This window comes from Seriola dumerili, unplaced genomic scaffold (genome assembly GCF_002260705.1).
Source record: "Seriola dumerili isolate Sdu_G_001 unplaced genomic scaffold, Sdu_1.0 BDQW01000149.1, whole genome shotgun sequence".
In the NCBI taxonomy this organism is placed as follows: domain Eukaryota; kingdom Metazoa; phylum Chordata; class Actinopteri; order Carangiformes; family Carangidae; genus Seriola; species Seriola dumerili.
Genome location: NW_019174404.1, coordinates 21,236,262 through 21,256,429, shown reverse-complemented (window position 1 = coordinate 21,256,429; position 20,168 = coordinate 21,236,262). Strand labels below are relative to the sequence as shown.

The 20,168-nt window shown below is 41.1% G+C and overlaps 1 protein-coding gene across 1 annotated transcript in view; it reads right to left on the bottom strand.

The window, feature by feature from the left end:
* The window catches only part of LOC111226116 (protein Daple-like), a 48,056-nt gene that overhangs the window by 3,962 nt on the left and 23,926 nt on the right, over window positions 1–20,168 (bottom strand). Inside the window, exons 12-31 of the mRNA XM_022751210.1 lie at window positions 19,933–20,079; window positions 19,006–19,156; window positions 18,710–18,891; window positions 18,444–18,581; window positions 18,071–18,355; window positions 17,167–17,955; window positions 15,982–16,109; window positions 15,641–15,782; window positions 14,411–14,551; window positions 13,994–14,155; window positions 13,625–13,902; window positions 12,584–12,727; window positions 11,494–11,680; window positions 11,227–11,372; window positions 10,919–11,008; window positions 9,322–9,626; window positions 3,550–3,639; window positions 3,111–3,221; window positions 2,882–3,019; window positions 847–1,085 (exon numbers count right to left, since the gene is read on the bottom strand). Of these exons, the coding sequence (XP_022606931.1) occupies window positions 847–1,085; window positions 2,882–3,019; window positions 3,111–3,221; window positions 3,550–3,639; window positions 9,322–9,626; window positions 10,919–11,008; window positions 11,227–11,372; window positions 11,494–11,680; window positions 12,584–12,727; window positions 13,625–13,902; window positions 13,994–14,155; window positions 14,411–14,551; window positions 15,641–15,782; window positions 15,982–16,109; window positions 17,167–17,955; window positions 18,071–18,355; window positions 18,444–18,581; window positions 18,710–18,891; window positions 19,006–19,156; window positions 19,933–20,079 (3,993 nt within the window). The remainder of the gene's footprint in view (window positions 1–846; window positions 1,086–2,881; window positions 3,020–3,110; window positions 3,222–3,549; window positions 3,640–9,321; window positions 9,627–10,918; window positions 11,009–11,226; window positions 11,373–11,493; window positions 11,681–12,583; window positions 12,728–13,624; window positions 13,903–13,993; window positions 14,156–14,410; window positions 14,552–15,640; window positions 15,783–15,981; window positions 16,110–17,166; window positions 17,956–18,070; window positions 18,356–18,443; window positions 18,582–18,709; window positions 18,892–19,005; window positions 19,157–19,932; window positions 20,080–20,168) is intronic.

Below are 20,168 nucleotides of genomic sequence, written 5' to 3'. Positions count from 1 at the left end.
ACCTCACTTTCTTTTTTATTATCTACATTGAAAAAAGTCAAATAACATGTCCTTGGATGGTCTCTGCAGCCATGCTATTGGTTTTGTTGACACTACTCTGAACTTGCAGTACAAAAAGTCAATCAAGGAAAACATCATTTTCCGTTCTTCTCTCATGACTGTGGTGAGTCATCTTTCTCCTTGATGAATCTTCTGCTTCATCTCAGAGCCAAACAAAAGCTTAAATCCATGGTAATATTTCTAAAGTTGCTTCCCCCAATCTGCAAAATGATCACTCAAAAAAGTCACTTTTACTCAGGGACAGATTCAGAGCATTAAGTGAAATGATCAACAGAAGCTGGCAAACAAGACAAACCCACTGCCAGGCAACTTACTGCCTCTGTTGTAACATAAACCTCAATCCATTACAAATGTTGAATGGTTCTTTTAAATGGTGTTGTTTACTGGGTGCTCCAGAATCAGCCCTTCAGCTTCAATGATTACAACTTGTAGTTTTTCTTTGTAGTTGTTTACAAGTGTTGATGAGGCTGATCTAAAGTGTGCATGTCTTTAAGGCCGAGTCAGAGCGACTCTATAACCTTGAATTGAATTTTTCTGGTTTGTTAAAGCTGTTTCTGGCGGTAGACCTGTCTGAAATCACCTCCAGCTGGGCTTAAAACCAGCCTCAAATGCCATCAAGTAATGCTTCATGATTAAAAACCCATTCTGCTGTGTTCTTGTAAGGAGACTAACATGTTATTTTAAATACTACAACTGATTTTCTCAGAAAGTGCAATATATTATTTTCTCTGACTGCCCCCTCTGTAGAAAATCAAAGACCAAGGGTTACACACATATGTTTCTTACCATAGGAGGTGACTGTATGTTGCTCTCTTGTAGAAACTGTTCCAGCGTCACCATCTCACTTCCAGGTGAAGATGGGCGAGTCTTAGTCCTGACTCCGCCTCCACGCTGTGGTTGGGCCCTCTGGGGTGTGTGGTCATACGGGAGGGTGGAGCTACGTGACAGAGTCTGCTGTGAACGGCTGAGACCCGTGACATCATCACTCGAGAGGCTGGCTGAGTGAGCATGACAATCTATTGTGTCTAAAACAGATGAAAAACATTAGTGTTATTACCAACTGAATCTGGGAACCAGCTGATTACACCAGGGTTTTACTGTATGTGAGACCTGAATGAACTGTATATAAACTGAGTCACTTGGGAATAACGTTTGTCAGTAATAAACGATAGCATTATTCATTGAAGGATGTTATCTCTATTTTTCTAATACTACATCAGATCCCTCTCATGTTTTACTGGAAGAACAGAAGAACAGAAGATTTAGAGTCCCACAGGTCAGACTGAACAGACCGCAGAACTCTTTTGTTCCTCGGTCTGTCAACCTGTTAAATATGAGTTAGAGTTCAGGTTCTAAGTAGGCCTCAGTGCTCCAAACCAAGCACAGAATGTAAAATTGAGTGATTAAATTGACGTTACTGCAGTTACTTATTTGTAAAGTCTGATGTAATATATGTTTTTAGTATTTGTCTTGTTTCTGGTTAAATGTTATGTGTGTGCTGCACTCAGGTTCTGTAAGCGGCACAACAGCACAACAGACTTACTTGCTGTCAAATTTGCCTTTTGCCTCATGGTGTTAGAACTCGGATATTATATACTGTTGCCTGTGTAACCCCTCTTTGCCTAAAGAGGTCACAGGTATTAATGTTTAGTTTCAGTTTCAGTTCTGTTTGGACCAGTTTCAGAAGTCTAAAGTAACGCTCATGGAGCCCAGTGTGGAACACCAACATTGAACACACTCACACGTCTGTTAGTTTTCAATTTTATATTGTTAGTCATCAACAACGAAAACCTATGACAACAATTTTTAATGCAATATGAAAAATAACAAACAGCAAAAAAAAAGAAAATAAAAATTTGTGTTGTGTTCAGTTTGTATTGTCTTTTCTTTCTTTGTTATGAGCTCAGTGTTTTTATTTCGTTGGGGCCCTTTAATCTTTGTGTTTTCACTGTCCTACCACACCGCAGGTTTTGGAGGTAAGTTCAGTTGTGCTGCCGCATTCCTCGGTTCTGGCTCGCCATCTGGTTCTTCGGATCCGATGATCCAACCGGTGTCTGGAAGCCGCCTGATGGCTATCCAGTGCTGGTAATGGTATCCTCTCTCTATAGTCGACTACTGGTGTCGCTGACGTCTTCTCTTTCAACATCAATGTCACCGAATCAAATCTCCACAAAAAAACCTGACCGCCGAACTTGTATCATCAACCGTGAACTCTGTGGGTTCGACTCGCGGTGAATTCCGTCTATTTCACTCTGTTTTAACCACTTCTGGATATTTTTCTCAGGCAGAGCCTTCCTCATGCAGCCGGACGGTGCAGCTTCTCGTTCCGATCTAACTATCTCCCAGAGCGCTGTGCGCAACTGCAACGCAATTGATCCGTGACGTCCTGACGCACTGCTCTCTCTGTACGGCGGAGTTAACCCTATAAATGCCAGCTATCTCTCTCTCACTCATTCACACTAAATAAACTGACTTTTTACCCCCTTTCCTGTTAGTTTTATCACAGCTTATGAAGCCTGGGCTACACCTGCAGCTACATTTTTGTTTACCACTACCTATTTTGTATTTGATGGTCTCTTTATGCCAACGTCTTTTCCTGTTTCTCTCTGCTACGGGAGGGAGGGAGGGACGGAGGGGATGCTTGTGTACAATTCTTTGTGTTATGTTGGAAAAATTGTTCTAAAAAAGTATCGTGTGAAACGGTGTATGCCTTGACAAATTTTAGAAAGCACTTTGACAATAAACTGAAATCAAATCTGCAAATTTATGAAGTATCAATGCAAATATCCTTTTAAATAAATATTGCTTTAAGCGGATGTACCTCTGCAGTTGACAGGTGAATTGGAGCTGGAGGTGTTGTGGCTGAAGTCTGCTGATCCTGGACGACCTCCCTTGTTTCCATGGTGACCAAACATGGAGTCAGAGGTATTGTGGCAAGAGTCTTCATCAAATAACAGACCTGAAATACAAACAGTCTTAACACTTTCCAAACACACTTACTCTCTTGCTGACATCTGAATAAGGTCCGATGTATCAATAGCTCAGCCTACCTCTGGGCCTGCGGCCGGGGCCCTGTCCCATTCTGGAGCTAGAGTTGTTAATTAGGCCCAATGAGGATGACTGATGGCTTGGAGTGGAGCTCAAAGCTTTATGGTTCTGACCTGGGATTAAAAAACAGAGGAAAAACAACCAATTAATATAGAACCGTTCATTCAAAGTTGAAGAAAATCAAAGTTAAGACCAACTGCCTGAACTCATCCCTCTTACGAAGCAGATGTTTCTTAATCTTCTCCTCTTTTCATTTCACTGTCTCCCTTTTATTTTGAGAAGCCAGAAGCGTAAAAGGGAACAACAGCAACTGACAAATATGCAGAGATTAATTAAATTTACATATAACTGTACTCAGTGTCATAATACTCTGTTAATTAGCCCTTTGGAGTGTAATTTTCCATAAATATTATTATCATTAATCATTAACGTATTAATTACCTTGCCCATGTCCATCTTCTCCATTGACACTCTCACTGCTGCCTCCTGGAGTGCTGCTGCGATAAACTCCCCGGCCCCTGTCAGTCAAACCTGCAGACCAATAAGACTGTGATGAAGGACTGCTGTGGGGCTTTAACCATAGTGTAAGTATGAGATATAAAACCACAGGAAACACAGTGCAGTGAGCGCGCAGGTATGAATAGTAATCTGTTATTATTCAGTGTACGTCTCTGATTCTGATCAATATTAGTGTTAATAGATTTTAGACTAGATTCCATCCAAGCATGCTCAAATACTTTACTTTTCTTATCACCATCATGGAAGAGGGATCACTGTGAAGGACAGAGCTGCCTCTACAATTCATCATCTAAATTGCAAGCCAATGAAGGTGTGAACATGGATGCATTGAACAGTAACGCAGCATCACTGATGCAAGATACTGAGCTTTTAAATTCAAGTGATGGTTTCCATGTATTTCTAGAAGTCAAGAAAAAATATCTGAACCAACCACTGAAACCCTGTAAATCTAATAAAATATTCAAATCAAAAGCTGCATTCTTCAGTTTCACATTGATGGCAGCAACAGGTACAGTTAAATTTTTCGCTATATATACTGTACATGTATCACTCTCTTAAAAGACGGTCTAGTGTTTTGTTACACTTCACATGATTTGAAGTGAGACTATATAACTGTTGCTGGACAGCAGTTGTAAAAGGTAGCAGTAAAAATTGCCATTACATTGTCATTAGCCACCACAAGCTTAGAAATGCTAATATCAGCATTAAAAAACTGATGTTTAAAAACCCACATAAGCTCATGGTGCTGGAAAAGAGAGAGGGAGGGTAGAAGATGAGTTATGGCAGCAGGCAGACAGTCATGTTGGACACGGAGGCGGTGGGTGACAAGTGTGCAGCAGTTGGTTGCTGTGGGGACCTGACATTGGTGGAAAAGCTCTGGAGTAAAGCCTTGTGAAGCAGACAGCTCCACACTGCATTCACTAAGTATTCAGACCCCTTCTCTTTTTAACATTTTGTTTTGTTGCAGCCTTGTGCTAAAATTATTTAAATCAATTGCCCCCCTCATTAATCTACACTCAATCCTCCATAATGACAAAAACAGAATTATAGAGATTTTTGCAAATGTATTAAAAAGGACAAACTGAAATTTCACACTGACATAATTCAGACACTTTACTCAGAACTCAGTTGAAGAACCTTCGGCAGTGATCGCAGCCTCCGGTCCTCTCAGTGACGTGACAAGTTTGCACATCTGGATTTGGGGATTTTCAGCTGTTCTTCTCTGCAGATCCTCTAAAGCTCTGTGAGGCTGGATGAGGACACATGTTCAGGTCTCTCCAGAGATGTTAGATTTGGGTTCAGGTCAGGAGTCTGGGACATTCACAGTTGTCTCTAAGCCCCTCCTGCATTGTGCTTCAGGTCACTGTCCTGTTGGAAGGTGAACCTTCAGCCCAGTCTGAGGTCCTGAGCTCTGGACCAGGTTTACATCTCTGTACTTTGCTCCATTCAGTTTTCCCTCAGCCCTGACCAGTCTCCCTGTTCCTGTTGGACAGGTGATGAACAGTGTCCTGCTTCCTCCAGACATGAAGCCTAGAACTGAGGCCAACCAGTTAAATCTTGGCTTCATCACCAGAAATTCTTGTTTCTCACAGTCTGAGAGTCCTGTAGGTGTTTTCATGCGTCTTTCACTGAGGAGAGGCTTCTGACTGGTCACTCTGTAATAAGGCTCAGATCGGTGCTGCAGTGATGGTTGTCTCTCATCTCTACACAGGATCTCTGAGTCTCAGCCAGAGTGATCATCAGGTTCCCAGTCACCTCTCTTATCATGGACCCTCTCCCGACTGTTCAGTTTGGCTGAGAAACCAGCTCTAGAAGAGTCCTGGTTGTTCCAGACATCTTCATGTCAGAATGATGGAGACCACTGTTCTTCTCAGGAACCTTCAATGCAGCAGAAATGTTTTTGAGCCTCGACACAGTCCTGTCTCTGTGGTCTGCAGCAGTTCCTTCCTCCTCATGGTTTCTGCTCTGATCTGCATTGTCAGCTGTGAGATCTTATATAGACTGGTGTGTGTCTTTCCACATAATGCCCAAACAATTGAATCAAGTATCATAGTAAAGAGTTTTTATATTTTTCTATATTTCAGTTTTTCTAAAATTCTGTTTTTGATTTGTCATTATGGGATACTGATTGTAGAAAATGAATTTTCATCATCAAGCATGAGGCTGTAAAAAGTGAAGGGGTCTGAACAAGTTTTGAATGCACTGCATCTTTAAGCAGAGACAAACTCACAAACACAGATTTCATTCATACAAATCAAAAACAAAGAACTGCAGATATATGAAGGCAAGCCTGGCTGGAAACAGGAGTCTGTGCACAAACTCACACACACACATAAACCATGTCTACACACACTACTTACTAGTAATACTGGTTGGCTCGCAACAGCAACATGCACCTGTTTGTGTTCTGTATGTTTATTAGTCCTGAGGAGTGTGCAATGTTTGCATATATTAGTGTTCATGAAGAGAGTGCACGGATGATATGTGTGAAATCCTGAACAACAGTGGGTGCTGGGGGCGACAGTGACGATGATGATGATGATGTGTTGATTAGAAATGATGAGGAGGAGGGAGGAAGATGTTAGAAAACTCCATTGGCTGACATTGACTGGCTAGTGATGACGTCAGCTGTGATGTCAGAGGAAGACCAAAATCGCAGTCGTCTGTTGAGAGAGAAGGAGAGGCGAGAGGAGGAGGAGGAGGAGGAAGAAGGGGGGGATAAGGGGAGGAGCTTGTCTTGACTTTTACTGCGGAGAAAAGAGAAGCGTTTTGGGGCAGGAGGAGCTGAGTGGGAGAGAAATGGACAGAGATGTGGAGAAATGTAGAGAGAATGATAAATAATGACAGTGAGTAAAATAGTTGGTTAAGAAGTTATAAAGTAAATGACTGTCAGGATGTAAAATAACAGAGGCCATGCAAGAGAACCCACTAGAACAAAACAAGAACATGGAATTCTGTTGTTAAGTAAAATCATGCATCAGACCCAGGACTGAGATCAACTCACTCTGATTTGAGCAAAGTGTGACGACTGGCAGAAAGCTCAGTGCACAGGAAACAACAGATAAACACAACAGAGACACACACTCAGATGTCAGTTTATTAGGAACACCTGGCTCAAACTAATGCAGTCTAAAATGACAGTGCTGTAATAAAGCCTCCTTCATGAGGGCTCATTCCGAGAGGTGTCGATTCAACTGTGCGAGCATTATACATCATTATCATATCGTATTACATTATACAGAGGCGTTTCTGTTATTTAGCCTACCCTCATTGATATTACTGGGGTGGACAAAATAATAGAAACACCCGTCTGATTGATTAACACAATGCAACTTGAGCAGCACCACAAACTGCAGAACATAAAGTTGAATCAACACTTCTCTACAGCAGTTTCAACCAGAACTGAGCGTTATAACCTCCATGGAGGAGGATTCATTGCAGGAATGTTGTTTAGTTTTGTTCCTAATAAACTGCCAGCTGAGTGTATGTAGCTGTACAATAGAGCAATTGGAAAGTTTTATTGTTTCAACTTTTTCCCTTAAGTTAGTTGAGTATGACAACTTCCACATGCCGGTGGACAAAGGCTTTTAAGCCACTTGTTGTTGAACTGAGAGTGATTTGAGCTGAGCCATGAGCAGAAGAGTAGAGCAGTTAAACAGAAAACCCATGGAAATAAAAACAGGACCATGCATTAGAACCCAGTTCTACTATTAGGATAGATTGATGAAAAGTATAGCTAGAGTGTAAGCAATGTCTAACACGTCTCGTCATAACTCGGATTAGAGGTAGACCAGTTTCACGATATATCGTAGTGAAACACCAACAATTTCTGTTACTGTCACGGCTGTGACTTCATAATCTGCAATCTCCATAATCTGTTCATCTAAACCAGGGGTCTCCAACAGATGGCTACCAGGAGCTCACCCAAAGGTTCAGAGGATATAGTCTGTACAAACCGTGGATGTATAGTTCAAACTTCAACACAACTTCACTCAGTAGATCTGCTCCAAACAAAGACACTCCCTCCTCTTCAACACCAGATCATTATCTGTCAGTTGTCAGTAACATGAGTTACTTTCTGGTTTGTTGGCAACATGCAACGATAACTCGTCTGATAACAGAACAGATATAAACGACAAAAAGGAAATGTGCTGCCACAGATAAAGTGAGTTAAATGAAGTGTAGTGAATTCTCTATTTTAAGTTCATGTTTGTTGTGTACCATACTAACAACAACTATCACTGACTGAGGAGCTGATTTATAAACAGATTTAAGGAGGTTTATTTGTAGTGACGTTCTCATGTCTGTGTGTTCAGGTCTAACTGAATCATGACTCACATTTTTGTCTCATGTGAGTTTCACATTTTTGGTGATATCCAATGTGAGTTTGGATATTGATATTTGATGACTTGTTAAATTATCTGATTCATCTGATTTCAGTTTGAGTGTATTGATCCGATATGTGAATAAATGTAACCAGTAATATAAGACACGAGGGGCTCTCAGCCAATTTTATTTTGTCGAAGTAGCTCACAGAGTAAAAAAGGTTGGAGACCCCTGATCTAAACCAACTATTTTTGTCTCCTCTCTGTTCTCACTGGAATTTCAGTATGCTCGACAGTTGTGTTGAGACAAAAATAAATGTCTATCACTGCGGTCTGGGAGGAATTTTTGTTGCCATGTCGGATTGCTATTATTGCAGTTATTGTTAAAGTGCAGCTGTCCTCTCTTTGTCTCACACTAAAAACATGACAGTCAGTGATGTCCATACATGAACCATGTTTCATGTTTGAAGAACTCTCGGGATGAAGTGTAAAAGTCTCATGATGACTATACAAAGCCAAGGCACACAGGCACTGAGCGCTGCACATAAAGTTGTTGACACTAAATCTAGAGATCCATTTAGGGACTGATATTAATTTTGTTGCCCAGACATAGGAAAAGATCAGTTTTAAGAAAAAGTTGGAGAAATGTATCTAAAGTGATTGATTAATAATGTTTTTTTTTCCTTTTTTGTTTGGCTAAAGTGAAAACATGATAATAATGATAATGGAAATATGTGTGAATTCACCTTTGAAAGAAGATTTTTTGTACTGTTTGTGTAAATACATACATTTAATTAGCATGCCTGTCAAAAATTTAAAATTAGAACTAATAGTCAAAACAAACTTTCACATGGGCTGTTAGTTCAGATAATGCCTGAAAATGCAAATGTAAAATAAATATATCTGAAAAGTTCCTGATGTTCGGTCAGAACAGATCAGAAACCTGAAGAACAGGTTAGACAGTTAAAAACGGACAGAGTGGATGTTAACAGTGGTGAGAAACAGAGGTGTAAAGTTATTGTCAGTCATCCAGTCACTAATATGGTCAACAGCGCCCTGTGCAGGCTCAACATGGAGGTGCACCTCATCCAAAGTCCTGTTTATGTCATCAGCTTTGTGGCTAAACTATAATTAAAATGTTTTTAATAGATGCTGTATGTATTTCACAATAATAGACTTTGTTTATACAGTTTTTAGCTCTACCATAACCCATAAAGAGAAGAAACCAGAGACACTGGTTTCTCCACCAGTGTCAATATGGAACAAATATTTATTCTGAATGTGTCTTTATCAAGTTAAATTTTCCTCAGATTAAAATGATCCACCTGCAGACAAAACTTTAACAAGACTGTGTGTGCAGTGTGTTTACCTCGGCTGATGGGAGTCAGTGCTGGACTCTGGGGTCCCAGGCTTGGGCTGGTGATTAGGTTGTTATGGTTACTGTGAGCGTGGCCACCATCTTGCGAGTCACTTCCCGTCCGCTGGGGGAGAGGGGGAGGTGTCTCAGGGGGGAGGAGTGGGGGCGGGGCCGGTAGGGGAATGTCAGGGGCACTCTTTGCCCGTTCTCTCTCCTTGCCCCCGTCTTTGTCTCGGTCGCCCCCTCTCTCCCTGCTGCTCTCCTTTCGGGGTTTAATCAGTTTGGCTAAAGCTTTGGCTCCAGACCACTGACTCCTCCTGACAACACACAACAACATTATCTGCTATATAGTAACCATCAATATGCGTATTTACAGTTATGGTAATAATTAATAGTTAGAGTAAAAAAAATACTTAACAAATATTCCATATTTCATGCAGGCTTGGTGAAAAATGTTAATCACAATCTTTTTTTTCACATAAGTTGATACTGATATCAAGTCAATATTTCTGTTGAGCTTGAAAACTTTCAAACTTAAAATTCCATAGTGGTAGAATGTGAACAATGACTGAAAATCTATTTAAATACAGAAAATACTGTATTCAAAAATAAAAATCTTAAATCCTGTCAGTATAAATCATTAAAAATCTTGCAGTATAAAAAGTTTGCTGCATGTTTCTAAATCACATTCATCAGCTTGAATTCCATATGTTTGGCTTTGCAGATCAGTACAATCTATGATCAGTACCATGTCTTGTGCAATACAAAAGAAGCAACAGCATGATGGGATACTAGTGTCTGTTGATTTGTTTGTTATAGGATATAAAGCTGGAAGAAGCTTCTTTTTTCTCTGTTCAGTTAAACGGGTCAAACTGCTGCTGTTAGAATCAATTGTGCTGCGCCATGTGCTCTGTATCTGTCTGACTTTTGATGCCATTACAAAAGCAAAAGCAAAAACTCAAACACTGGCATATGCTTGGTTAGAAATAGCTTCATTCCTGTGATGTGATCGACTGTTCGTAGGTTGCCATGTAACTCTTCCCTGACTCAATAAACACATCACCTCTGTTGCTAAAAACAGCTCCTATCACTTAAGAACTATTTCCAAACTTAAACCGATTCTGTCCTTCCCTGATGGAGAAAGTAATCCACGTCTTTATCAAAACTCCACTGGACTACTGTAATTCTTTGTATTCAGGCATTTTCCACTCTTCATTATCTCACTTACAGTTGGTCCAGAACGCAGCTGAAGGATGTTGACTGGCACAAAAAAATTGCGAGCACATCACCCCCCGTATTACCTGGCTCCATATTAAGTCTAGAATTTAGTTTAAGACCTTGTTGAGGCTCTTAATAGATCAGGCCCCACCTCACATCACAGATCTCATCTATTGGCACTCATGATTTTACTACATTTGTTCTACTTGCTTTTATTTATTTAACTGTCCTTTGTACAGAAGTTTGTTCAGCTCAAGCTGTGTTTAATGTGCTCTAGAAATAAAGTTGACTTGACTAATAAAACCCTTATCGTCATATCATTAAAAACCACATACTGAGATAAGTGAAGAGTGTATATTTGTTCTATAAGGTGCTGTTAATGATGTATTACTTTTTAGGTGTAGGGTCGTAGAACTTGTACTGGTCCATGATCTTCTCCTCTAGTTTCTCTTTTTGCCGACGAAGAGAGTTCAGCTTATCACTAATTAGAGAGAGAGAGAGGCAGAGAGAAAGAAGGAGAGAAAGTGAGAAAAACATCATTCAAATTTACAGTATTGTTCTTTCTGAATCTTTTGTTAAACTGTTTGGATATATATGTATCTATATATAACTCTCTCTCTCTCTCTACATATATATTTTCTGACAGCATTTCTAGACAGTAGTGTAGATGGTAGTTTGTGTTGCATTGTGTGCAGTTACATGTATAGTTTCTGTTCCTGGTGATACAACTCTTTGCTCTCCATGCTCCTCTCCAGCAGAGTGTGGTTCTGCTGACTTAGCAGGTTGATCTGACTAAGGAGGTGGTGGTTCTCCTCCTCCAGGTTCCCTTTCAGTCGACTCAGCAGCTGCACACATACACACACAGAGTCAGGTCAGGAAAGTAGTAAATAGATAGTGATCCAGAGCTGATGAGTTTGAAGTCAAACACAGCTCTGCTTGTTTCTCCCCGCTGCCTCGTGTGTTTACCTCACAGTGGTTGTCTAGTTTGGTCATGGTCAGGTCCAGGCCCTGGTGTTGCTCCATTAGTGAATCATATTGTGCCATCAATTGAGTCACTTCCTGCTGGGCAGAGCTTAATGAGCCCTTGAGTTCATTCACGCGCTGCTGGAGCCCTTCACTGTGCTCTGAGTGCTGTGATTGGCTCTCTGTCAATCTACAGGGGGAATAGACAAAGTCAAAAAGAGGGGACAGAAATGAGAAAAGTCAAGGATCAACTCATGTAGTCTTAAAATCAGTAGTTCTATGTGCTCCCAGATTCCTCTAACCTTAACCACACTATGGCTACACTGTACCTGAACCTGTCAATGCGTATACCTCAAGAAAATAACTTCTAAGTTGTTTTGGACCTGATACTGGACTAATATTCATTCACCAGCCAGGATCAGATTACATGATTTAGGGATGCCGTGATTGATCAGCCGCTGATTATTAACGGCTGATTTTCATTAAAAATATGTGATAGTTAGATGGGAATTAATGCTTCTAGTCACCAATCACCTTAAAACCGATCAACTGTGGTTAATACTCTGCTGTCTGCGGCTGAGAGAAGCACTGTGTGCTGTGGAGTGGAGTCCTGCCTGGTATGCGACAGGACACCAAAACAAAACAACATGTTAGCCGTGTGGAACTTTTACAAAGTGTGTGAGACTGATATAATGTATGCCATCTGGAATGTCTGCCAAAGATGATCGGGATCGCACAGTATCTCACTCATGGGTGATCGGTACCAGTGGCAAAAAAATGTGATCGCCGCATCCCTAACATGATATTTTTCCAGCACATACAGTGCTTGGACCCTAATAGTAAAGTTTAGTTGTATATCACCTTTCAAAAACAATGTCACAAAGTGCTCTACAGAACATGAGACAGATATCAAGGGCGCAGCATATAAAAGATGTCATATGAAAACATTAAAAGGCTAACTGATAAACTGAGATTTTGTAAGTGCTTTAAAAGAAGATAGTGGTCACTCCAGTGCTTAGGTGTTCCAACAGCAGAGCTACAATCCCCTCTAGTCTTAAATATGACGGTGCGACTGCGTGTGAAAATACGATACCTGTTCACTTCTGTTTTTAGCTCTCGGTTCTCTTGCTGTAGCAGACGATTCTTCTGGATCTCCTGGTTTAGTTCCTCCTTCTCTTTCTGGCCACGCCCCTCCTGCTCCTCCCATTTCTCCTTCTGCTGCAGCAAAATACAATACCTGCACAAAGAAAGACAGACAGACAGACAGACAGACAGTCAGGGCACAGGGGTTATCACAGGGTTGTCTACTTGACAGTGTTTATAATTACATCTTGAGCAAGCCTCATGGTTGTGTGCGATTACTCTGTTTACATGAACTTGTGACTCCATGCATCTGTGTTACAGACTGTACAGTAGAAGTCTAAGGAAATTCTGTTGTGCACTATAATGTAGTTACTCTGAGACAAAGTAGATTGCTTATCTACTATAACTATACTATACTATAGCTATTAATTAAAACACAGTGCAAGTAAAGGCTAAATTTAGTTATGACAAAAACATCGATTTACGGCTACTAAACACCAGCTTATGTCTCTGCTGAGACAATGGTACATATTAGTTAAAGTAAGTAAATACTACTTACTTTTTTAAACATTTCTTAACAAGTAGGAGCACAGCATCTTCTGTACAGAGCTCTATATTCATTTGAGCTTCTTTCATTAAAAACTGTTGAAATGCCTTTAAAGCAACAGTTTATTTGTCATGTGACTACAACACAAAGTTTCTATCACTAAGACATAAGTAGCATTAACACATTACACATCTTTGCCAGGAGCAACAGCATGAACAGTGCTGTTTTCATCTTGTGAGTCTGTATAAAATGGACTGCACTTATACAGCACTTTTCTAGTTTCTTATCAACCACTCAAAGCACTTTACACTACAAACCACATTCACCCATTGTAAAAATGTACTGATGATAATTGATGGCCGTCGCAGCTGGTGTGATCCCATTGTGAGATGTTCTCTATTCCTCACCCACAATGTCCTGGTCATGCGTTTACCTGCGAGCTGAGGTTTATCAAAGACCCTGCATCTCAACACTGTCAGCTGGGTTTGTACGGTATGAACTTACTTGCTGTGCAGCGTCCTGTGTTCGCTCTCTACCGCCCTCTGTTTGCACTTCAGTGCAGCGTGTTGACTGATCAACTGCTCGTACTCGTGAGCTTGCCTCTCATGAACGCTCAACAGGCGGTCGTGGTCGCTGAGCACACTCTCTCGACCTCGCCACGCCTCCTCACGCTGTCGCTGCCATGACTCTACCTCAGTCTCCAAGGCAGTGACTTGGCCCTGCAGTACTGCATTCTGGGCCATGAGAGATGCACTCTGAGACGAGAGTGTGGAGTTCTCCACCTGAGAAATCCATTAGAAATCATTAGAAATCAAGAGCTTAAAAAAACAAACTGAATTTTTCTCAAATTTGTCTGAATGACGGACTTCATACCTGCACTTTAGCGGTCTGTGTGTGTAAGGCTGAATTCTGTTCCTGCAGGGTGGTGATGTGTCGCTGCAGCGACACCATCTGGTTGTTAAGAGAAGTGTTCTGGTTCTCCAGCTGTTTGAGCTGCTCCTTCAACAGACTGCTCTCTGTCTGCAGGGAGGCGTTCTGGACAAAATAATGATGCCATAAACATTTATTGGGAGAACATTCAAGTATGAACGGGAGCATTTCTGTAGCATTAGGACACAGATAATATATAATGTAATACTATTAAATAAAGAGAAGTATGTACCATTAACACAACCATCAAATATAGCAGCAGGTCAAATGAAGTAGAAATGTAAAAATAATGTAAGTATTTATAGTAAAGTATTTAAGCACTGATGTATTTTATTCAGGGGTTAAAGATGTATCTCTTACATTCTTTTCTACATCAATAAGATGATCTTTGATTCGTAGAAGCTCAGCAGTGGCTGACCCTTGACCCCGGCTGCCACTTGAGTGCTGCTGGTAGTGGTTTTCTTCCTCCTCCTGTTCCTGCCTCAGGGCAGTCTTATGAACCTATATATACATAAATATATATTATTTATATATATTTTAACACACTCTAAAACACAAAGCATTCCAACATAAAGAACTCATAATCAACATGGCAGAATAATGCTGTTAACACAATGTTTTTCTTTCACAATAAGACATTAGACATTACTCGATTACACAGTGTCATTATCATTATTTGATCTTTAAAATAACTAATTAATGAAGTAAGAAGCTTCACTACAAATATTTTAATTGCCAAGGACTTTGTGACAAATAAATAATGTTGTTGTGATTGGTCTGGTTTTAGAGGCAGAGAAAAGAGAGAGAGAGAGAGAGAGAGAGAGAGAGAGAGAGAGAGAGAGAGAGAGAGAGAGCATGTATGTGGTCAACAGGGGAGGTAGAGACAGATATGCACTTCCTCCTCCACTGTGACAAGTTCTCTCCAGTGAGAGACCTCCACTACAGGGAATTATCCAAGAAGATACCAAACTTCCAGATGTTAACCCCAGAGGACAAACTATCAGTTCTCCTGGGTGAAAGACCAGCAGCTCCTCTAACAGCTAAATATGTCTCTGCCGGACACAGCCTGAGAGACTCACAACACTACACATCCATATGATGTTAAGTGATTGTATCTAATAATTGATGTATTTTAATATTCTGCAAACTCATTCACATTAACATTTTTGTTCATACCAATAAAGCTATTTGAATTAAAATTGAATTTAAAGAGAGAGGGAGAGAGAGTGGGAGAGAGAGTGGGAGAGAGAGTGAAAGAGCGAGAGAGAGGAAAAGAGAGAGAGAGCGAGAGAGTGAGAGAGAGGCGGGCAATGATGATATTGTGACATGCTGCCACAAATAAATCAATGTACGAGAAACAGTATGTTGAACTGCTGAAGCCATTTTTGGACAAGCGAACTACCTTCAGCTCAACTGTTTGGTGGAGCCTTTGAATCAATCAGTGGGAGTGAGCCTCTTAGTTTCTCATTAACTTGCTCTTACATTACATTGCATTTGTTCGTCAGTGTAACAATACAAGCTGTTTATTTCTTTCTTTATATTCTAATCTAGAGAACAGACTGGGAGAAGGCGGGGCATGTGTGTCCTTACAGTGACCAGCTCGGCGCGCAGGGTAGTATTGAGTGTGTTGCTCTCCTCCAGCTTCTTTTCCAGGGTGGAGATTTTCTCCTCCTTAATCTTCATTGTCTGTTGGACAGTTTCCTCCAGCCGAGACTCCAGCAGCCTGTACCGGCTGACATCCACAAACAACAGACATCAGTCAATCAGTGAATTACACATCTATTCATTCAGCAGATGTACTGCTGAAGTATTTTGGATGAGTGGTTCTCAAGAAAGCTTCAAACATCGCTTTTTACAGAAAAAATGAAATCAGATGAGCGCCATAAACAATGACATAAAATAATTCAAAATCTGCATAAAGAGAAAGATACCTATCCTCCTGTGTGTATTCTTGTTGCAGTAGTTTCTCTCTGTTCAGTCCGATCTTCTCCAGCTCTTCATTGAGTCTCTCCAACTTGACACTCTGTTGTTGAACACTCAGCTTCTCCGACACCAACTCCTGCACACACAAAAATGTGTGGTACAAAACTATGAAACTTTATAGTCTGGTTATCATCGGATAATCCATAGTTTAACAACGAAAGAAAATGTAAATCTGTTATTTGTTTTTAAATCAATAGAGAAAACCTTTTTTTGGTGTCAGAATCAAAAAATGCCAAACAAATGAAAATGGTCCGTTTTTTTGGTTTTTGACAATTCCTTTTATCATCAAAGACCAAATTCATTTGGTTTTATTTGATTTTAAATTCTAAACAAAAAACAAAAAACAAAATCACATGGTCTATTTGTTTTTGTTTCCAAAAAAAAAGTGAGAAAATCAAATTCAAACAAACGGTCCAATACTGGTTTTTGCAAATTCATTTTTACATTTCTCATTTGCAGACAGTAGATCGGTGGACAGACAGGAAGATGAAGTGAAGTGTAAAAAAGTCTAAATAAAAGTGTAACATAAAAGTTTAACATTAAGCACAGGATGTATACCAGGGTAATGTTAGACGATAGATTGATAAATGAGTAAATAAATAAATAGTCTGGATATGAACCAGTTGGTGTTATCTACTTGATATGGTTCACTATGAGTGGTTGTATGTTTATCACAGTCTATTCAATACTATTCTGTAAAGATTGTGAGTTTATTCTGGACCTTGGAAACTGTATCACCACAAGGTTTAGCTGTTCTGGAGCTTTTGATCATATCACATGAACTTCATCAGTAGTTGTCATGAAAATAAGTTCAAACTTTCTCTGATGGAGAAGATCATGTGATACAAGTGAAACAAACAGTAAATGGACCTTGTTATGAGACTGTTTTGTCAAATGCGGTTTCCAAGGTGAGGAACTTTTAAGCCAACATGGCAGTCCTTAAAATGCTCAGAAAAAATTTAATATATCTACAATGACAAATGGGCTGAGAAAGATCCTGTGATACAACTGAATGCTCCAGCTAATAAATGGATCTTGTTTCAGCTCTGCCACGCTGACAAGAATAACATTCAGGGGTTAACACAAACATGTTCACTGTTGTTTTTCTTGTGGTGCCCATTGTTTTCTCTCACCTCTCTCAGATTAGCTAGAGTCCTCTTGTCAATAGTCGCTTGTTTCTGCAGCTCCTTGTTCTCCCTCTCCAGCTCTTTGGCTTTGACGGCCACTTCCTTCAGCCTGTCCATTTCCTTATTTAGAGTCGTGCCCTCCTTCTCCACTGTAGCCAGTCGCCTGGTTTTCTCCTCCAGTTCTGTCTCTTTACCTTCGAGCAGCGTTCTGATCTTCAAGCTCTCCTTCTCCAGGTGTTTCCTGCCCTTCTCTGACTGCTCCAGGTCCAGTTGGAGCTTCCTCCTCTCCTTGTCTCCTTCCTCCCTCCTTCTCCGCTCCTCCTTCAGCTCCGCTACTTCCCTTCTCCATTCCTCCTCTCTGCTGTGTGTCTCTCGCCTCTCTCTCTCTACCTCTTCCCTCTCCTCTTTACTCCTCTCTATCTCCTCTTCTAAGCGATATTTCTCCTGATTCAGAGCTGCCATGTTCAGCTCCAGCCTTTCGGCCCTCTTCCTCTCTGTCTGTGCCTCCTCTCTGACCTCCTCCACCCTCCTCTTTAACTCCTGTGTCTCTCTCTGCACCTCCTGATGCTCCTCCTGCAGGGTGGCTAGGCGGGCGGATGAGGCACGCAGGTTTTCCTGTGAGCAGCGGAGGTCCAGGTTCTCCTTTGACAGCAAGCCATTCTCCACCTCGTGCCTCCCGAGCTTCTGCTGGGCCTCCTCTGCCTCCCGCTTCAGCCTGCACACCTCCTGCTCCAGGGAGGACACCTGCTTCTCTAGAGCCTCTGACCGCTCGCTGCATGAACGCAGAGACGCCACCTAGAAGCGAAACAGGGACAACTGCATCTTATAGACTAATTTTTTTTAGCTATCAGATTGGTTTTAAATCAGGAATACATCATAAATACATGAATTATTTTATGAATATTATTACTTCTTTGTTCAAAGAGTCCCTGCTCCGCTCCAGCCTCGCAGCCTCTCTTTCCGCCTCCTCGCACCGACCCGCCCTCTCCCTCAGCCTCTCTGCCTCCTCATTGGAGACTTTGAGTTGACTTTCCAAGCTGGCCACCCGGGAGCTGGTGTCAGTGATGTTCTGGTGCAGTAGGCGGTTCTCTGCTTCCACTTCGCGGACCCTCGTCTCACTGTTAGACTGTGCGCGCTCCTGAAGGGACACCACTGCTTCAGACAGGTGCTGCTTCTCGCTCTCCAACTCTGAAATCTGAGCGGACAAGGAGAACAAAGGTACGACAGCGTTAACAACAAAGAAAGTATTTAAGCGTCATATTTTACCTGAGTGTGTTAACTACCTGCCGATCCCTCTCTGCCCTCAGAGCGTGCATTTCTCTCTCCAGACTCTGCTTTTCCTTCAATATTTCCTCTCCCAGAGATTCCATGTCCTGATTGGTCAGTCTCTCCTGGTCCAACAAGACCTGAAGGCGCTCCAGCTGACAGAAAGTAACAGAAAAATTATAATTACTTTTTCTCTGTAACAATTAAAAATGTGTTTTGTAGATTGTGTGCAACTCTTTTCTCCTCACTGTACAAATGGCTCTACAATATCCAGGCCTCCCACCTTCTTGCTGAGGCTCTGGTTCTCACGGTCCAGCTCCTGGGTATGGAGCTGCTGCTCCTGCAGGAGGTGATTATCCCCTTTCAGTCTCTCTATAGAGGCCTGTAGCTCCCGGTTTTCCTTTTCCAGCTTCAAGACTCGACTGGAAACACACTCGTTCAGCTCATGGACCAATGACTTGCGAGCTGCAGCAGAGAGAAACACTTTGGTGAGGACAGAGTGTGGAGAAAAACATTTCTGGACACAAACAGAGCAGTATATAATAGAAAATAATAGAGAAAAAAAAGCAGGCATCTCACTCTCTGTGTTAGTGTTGTCGTGGTTCTTAGTCAGCTGTTCCAGCTCCCAGCCGAGATGAGCCGACTCGTTCATACTCTGTTTCTGTCCGATCTCCAGCAGCATGTTCTCCTCCACCAGCTCCTCCAGCCTCTGACGTTCGTTGTCCCTCTCCTGCACAACACACACACACACACACACACAAAAAAGATATATAGACATAAGTATTCTCAACCCTTCAAAACACACAGGAGAAGAAAGGCAGTTACACACACAGAGACATCAGTGATATCAACATGCATGAGCTAATGGCTGCTAACACTGGCAAAAAGGTTAAAAACTTTGCAACTACATTAAGTCCTCAAAATACAGCTGCTTTTCTGACAAGAGCCAAATACTACAACAGATTTTGTATCATTTATAACAATGTTTATGTCAAAAAAAACATCTGCAGGATGTTCAAGTTAAATTGTTTAGTTCTATTGCTTCTAACTTGCAGTTTGTTGTCTATCTGGTTGTGTATCTCAGTGCATATTTAAAAACATTTAAATGTACACTCTGATCGCTGTTTATATAAACACATGTCCATGTGTTACATATCTGAACGTATGTTTAAATCACTGAAAATTTGTATTTCTATTATCAATATTTCTTTTCTTGTTATTTATTTTATTTTTGTGTACTCAGGTCTCACTTGTAAATGAGCTCTTTATGTCAATGCTTTACGTCAATGTGACTTTCTGATTAAACACACACACACATACGTGTATATATATATATATATATATATACACACACACACACACACACACACACACACACGCCTTGTCTTTTTAAGTGAAAATCCCTTTAGAGAACAGATTAAAGATGACATTCTGCTTTAGAATAATTGTTAATACTACAGAACAAATACATCTGTATATGACTAACACACAGGTGTAGTATAATACCATTTCCAGGTCATGTATCTTAGCTCGTAGTAACAGGTTGTCTTTCTCCAGTGTGTGAAGTTTCTCAAAGCGTCCTCTGGAGGCTGACAGCTGCTCCTCCAACAACATCTTCGTCTCCATGAGAGTCAGGTTGTCCTCACGAAGCTCCTAAATGACCCAACACACACACACACACACACACACACACACACACACACACACACACACACACACACACACACACACACACACACACA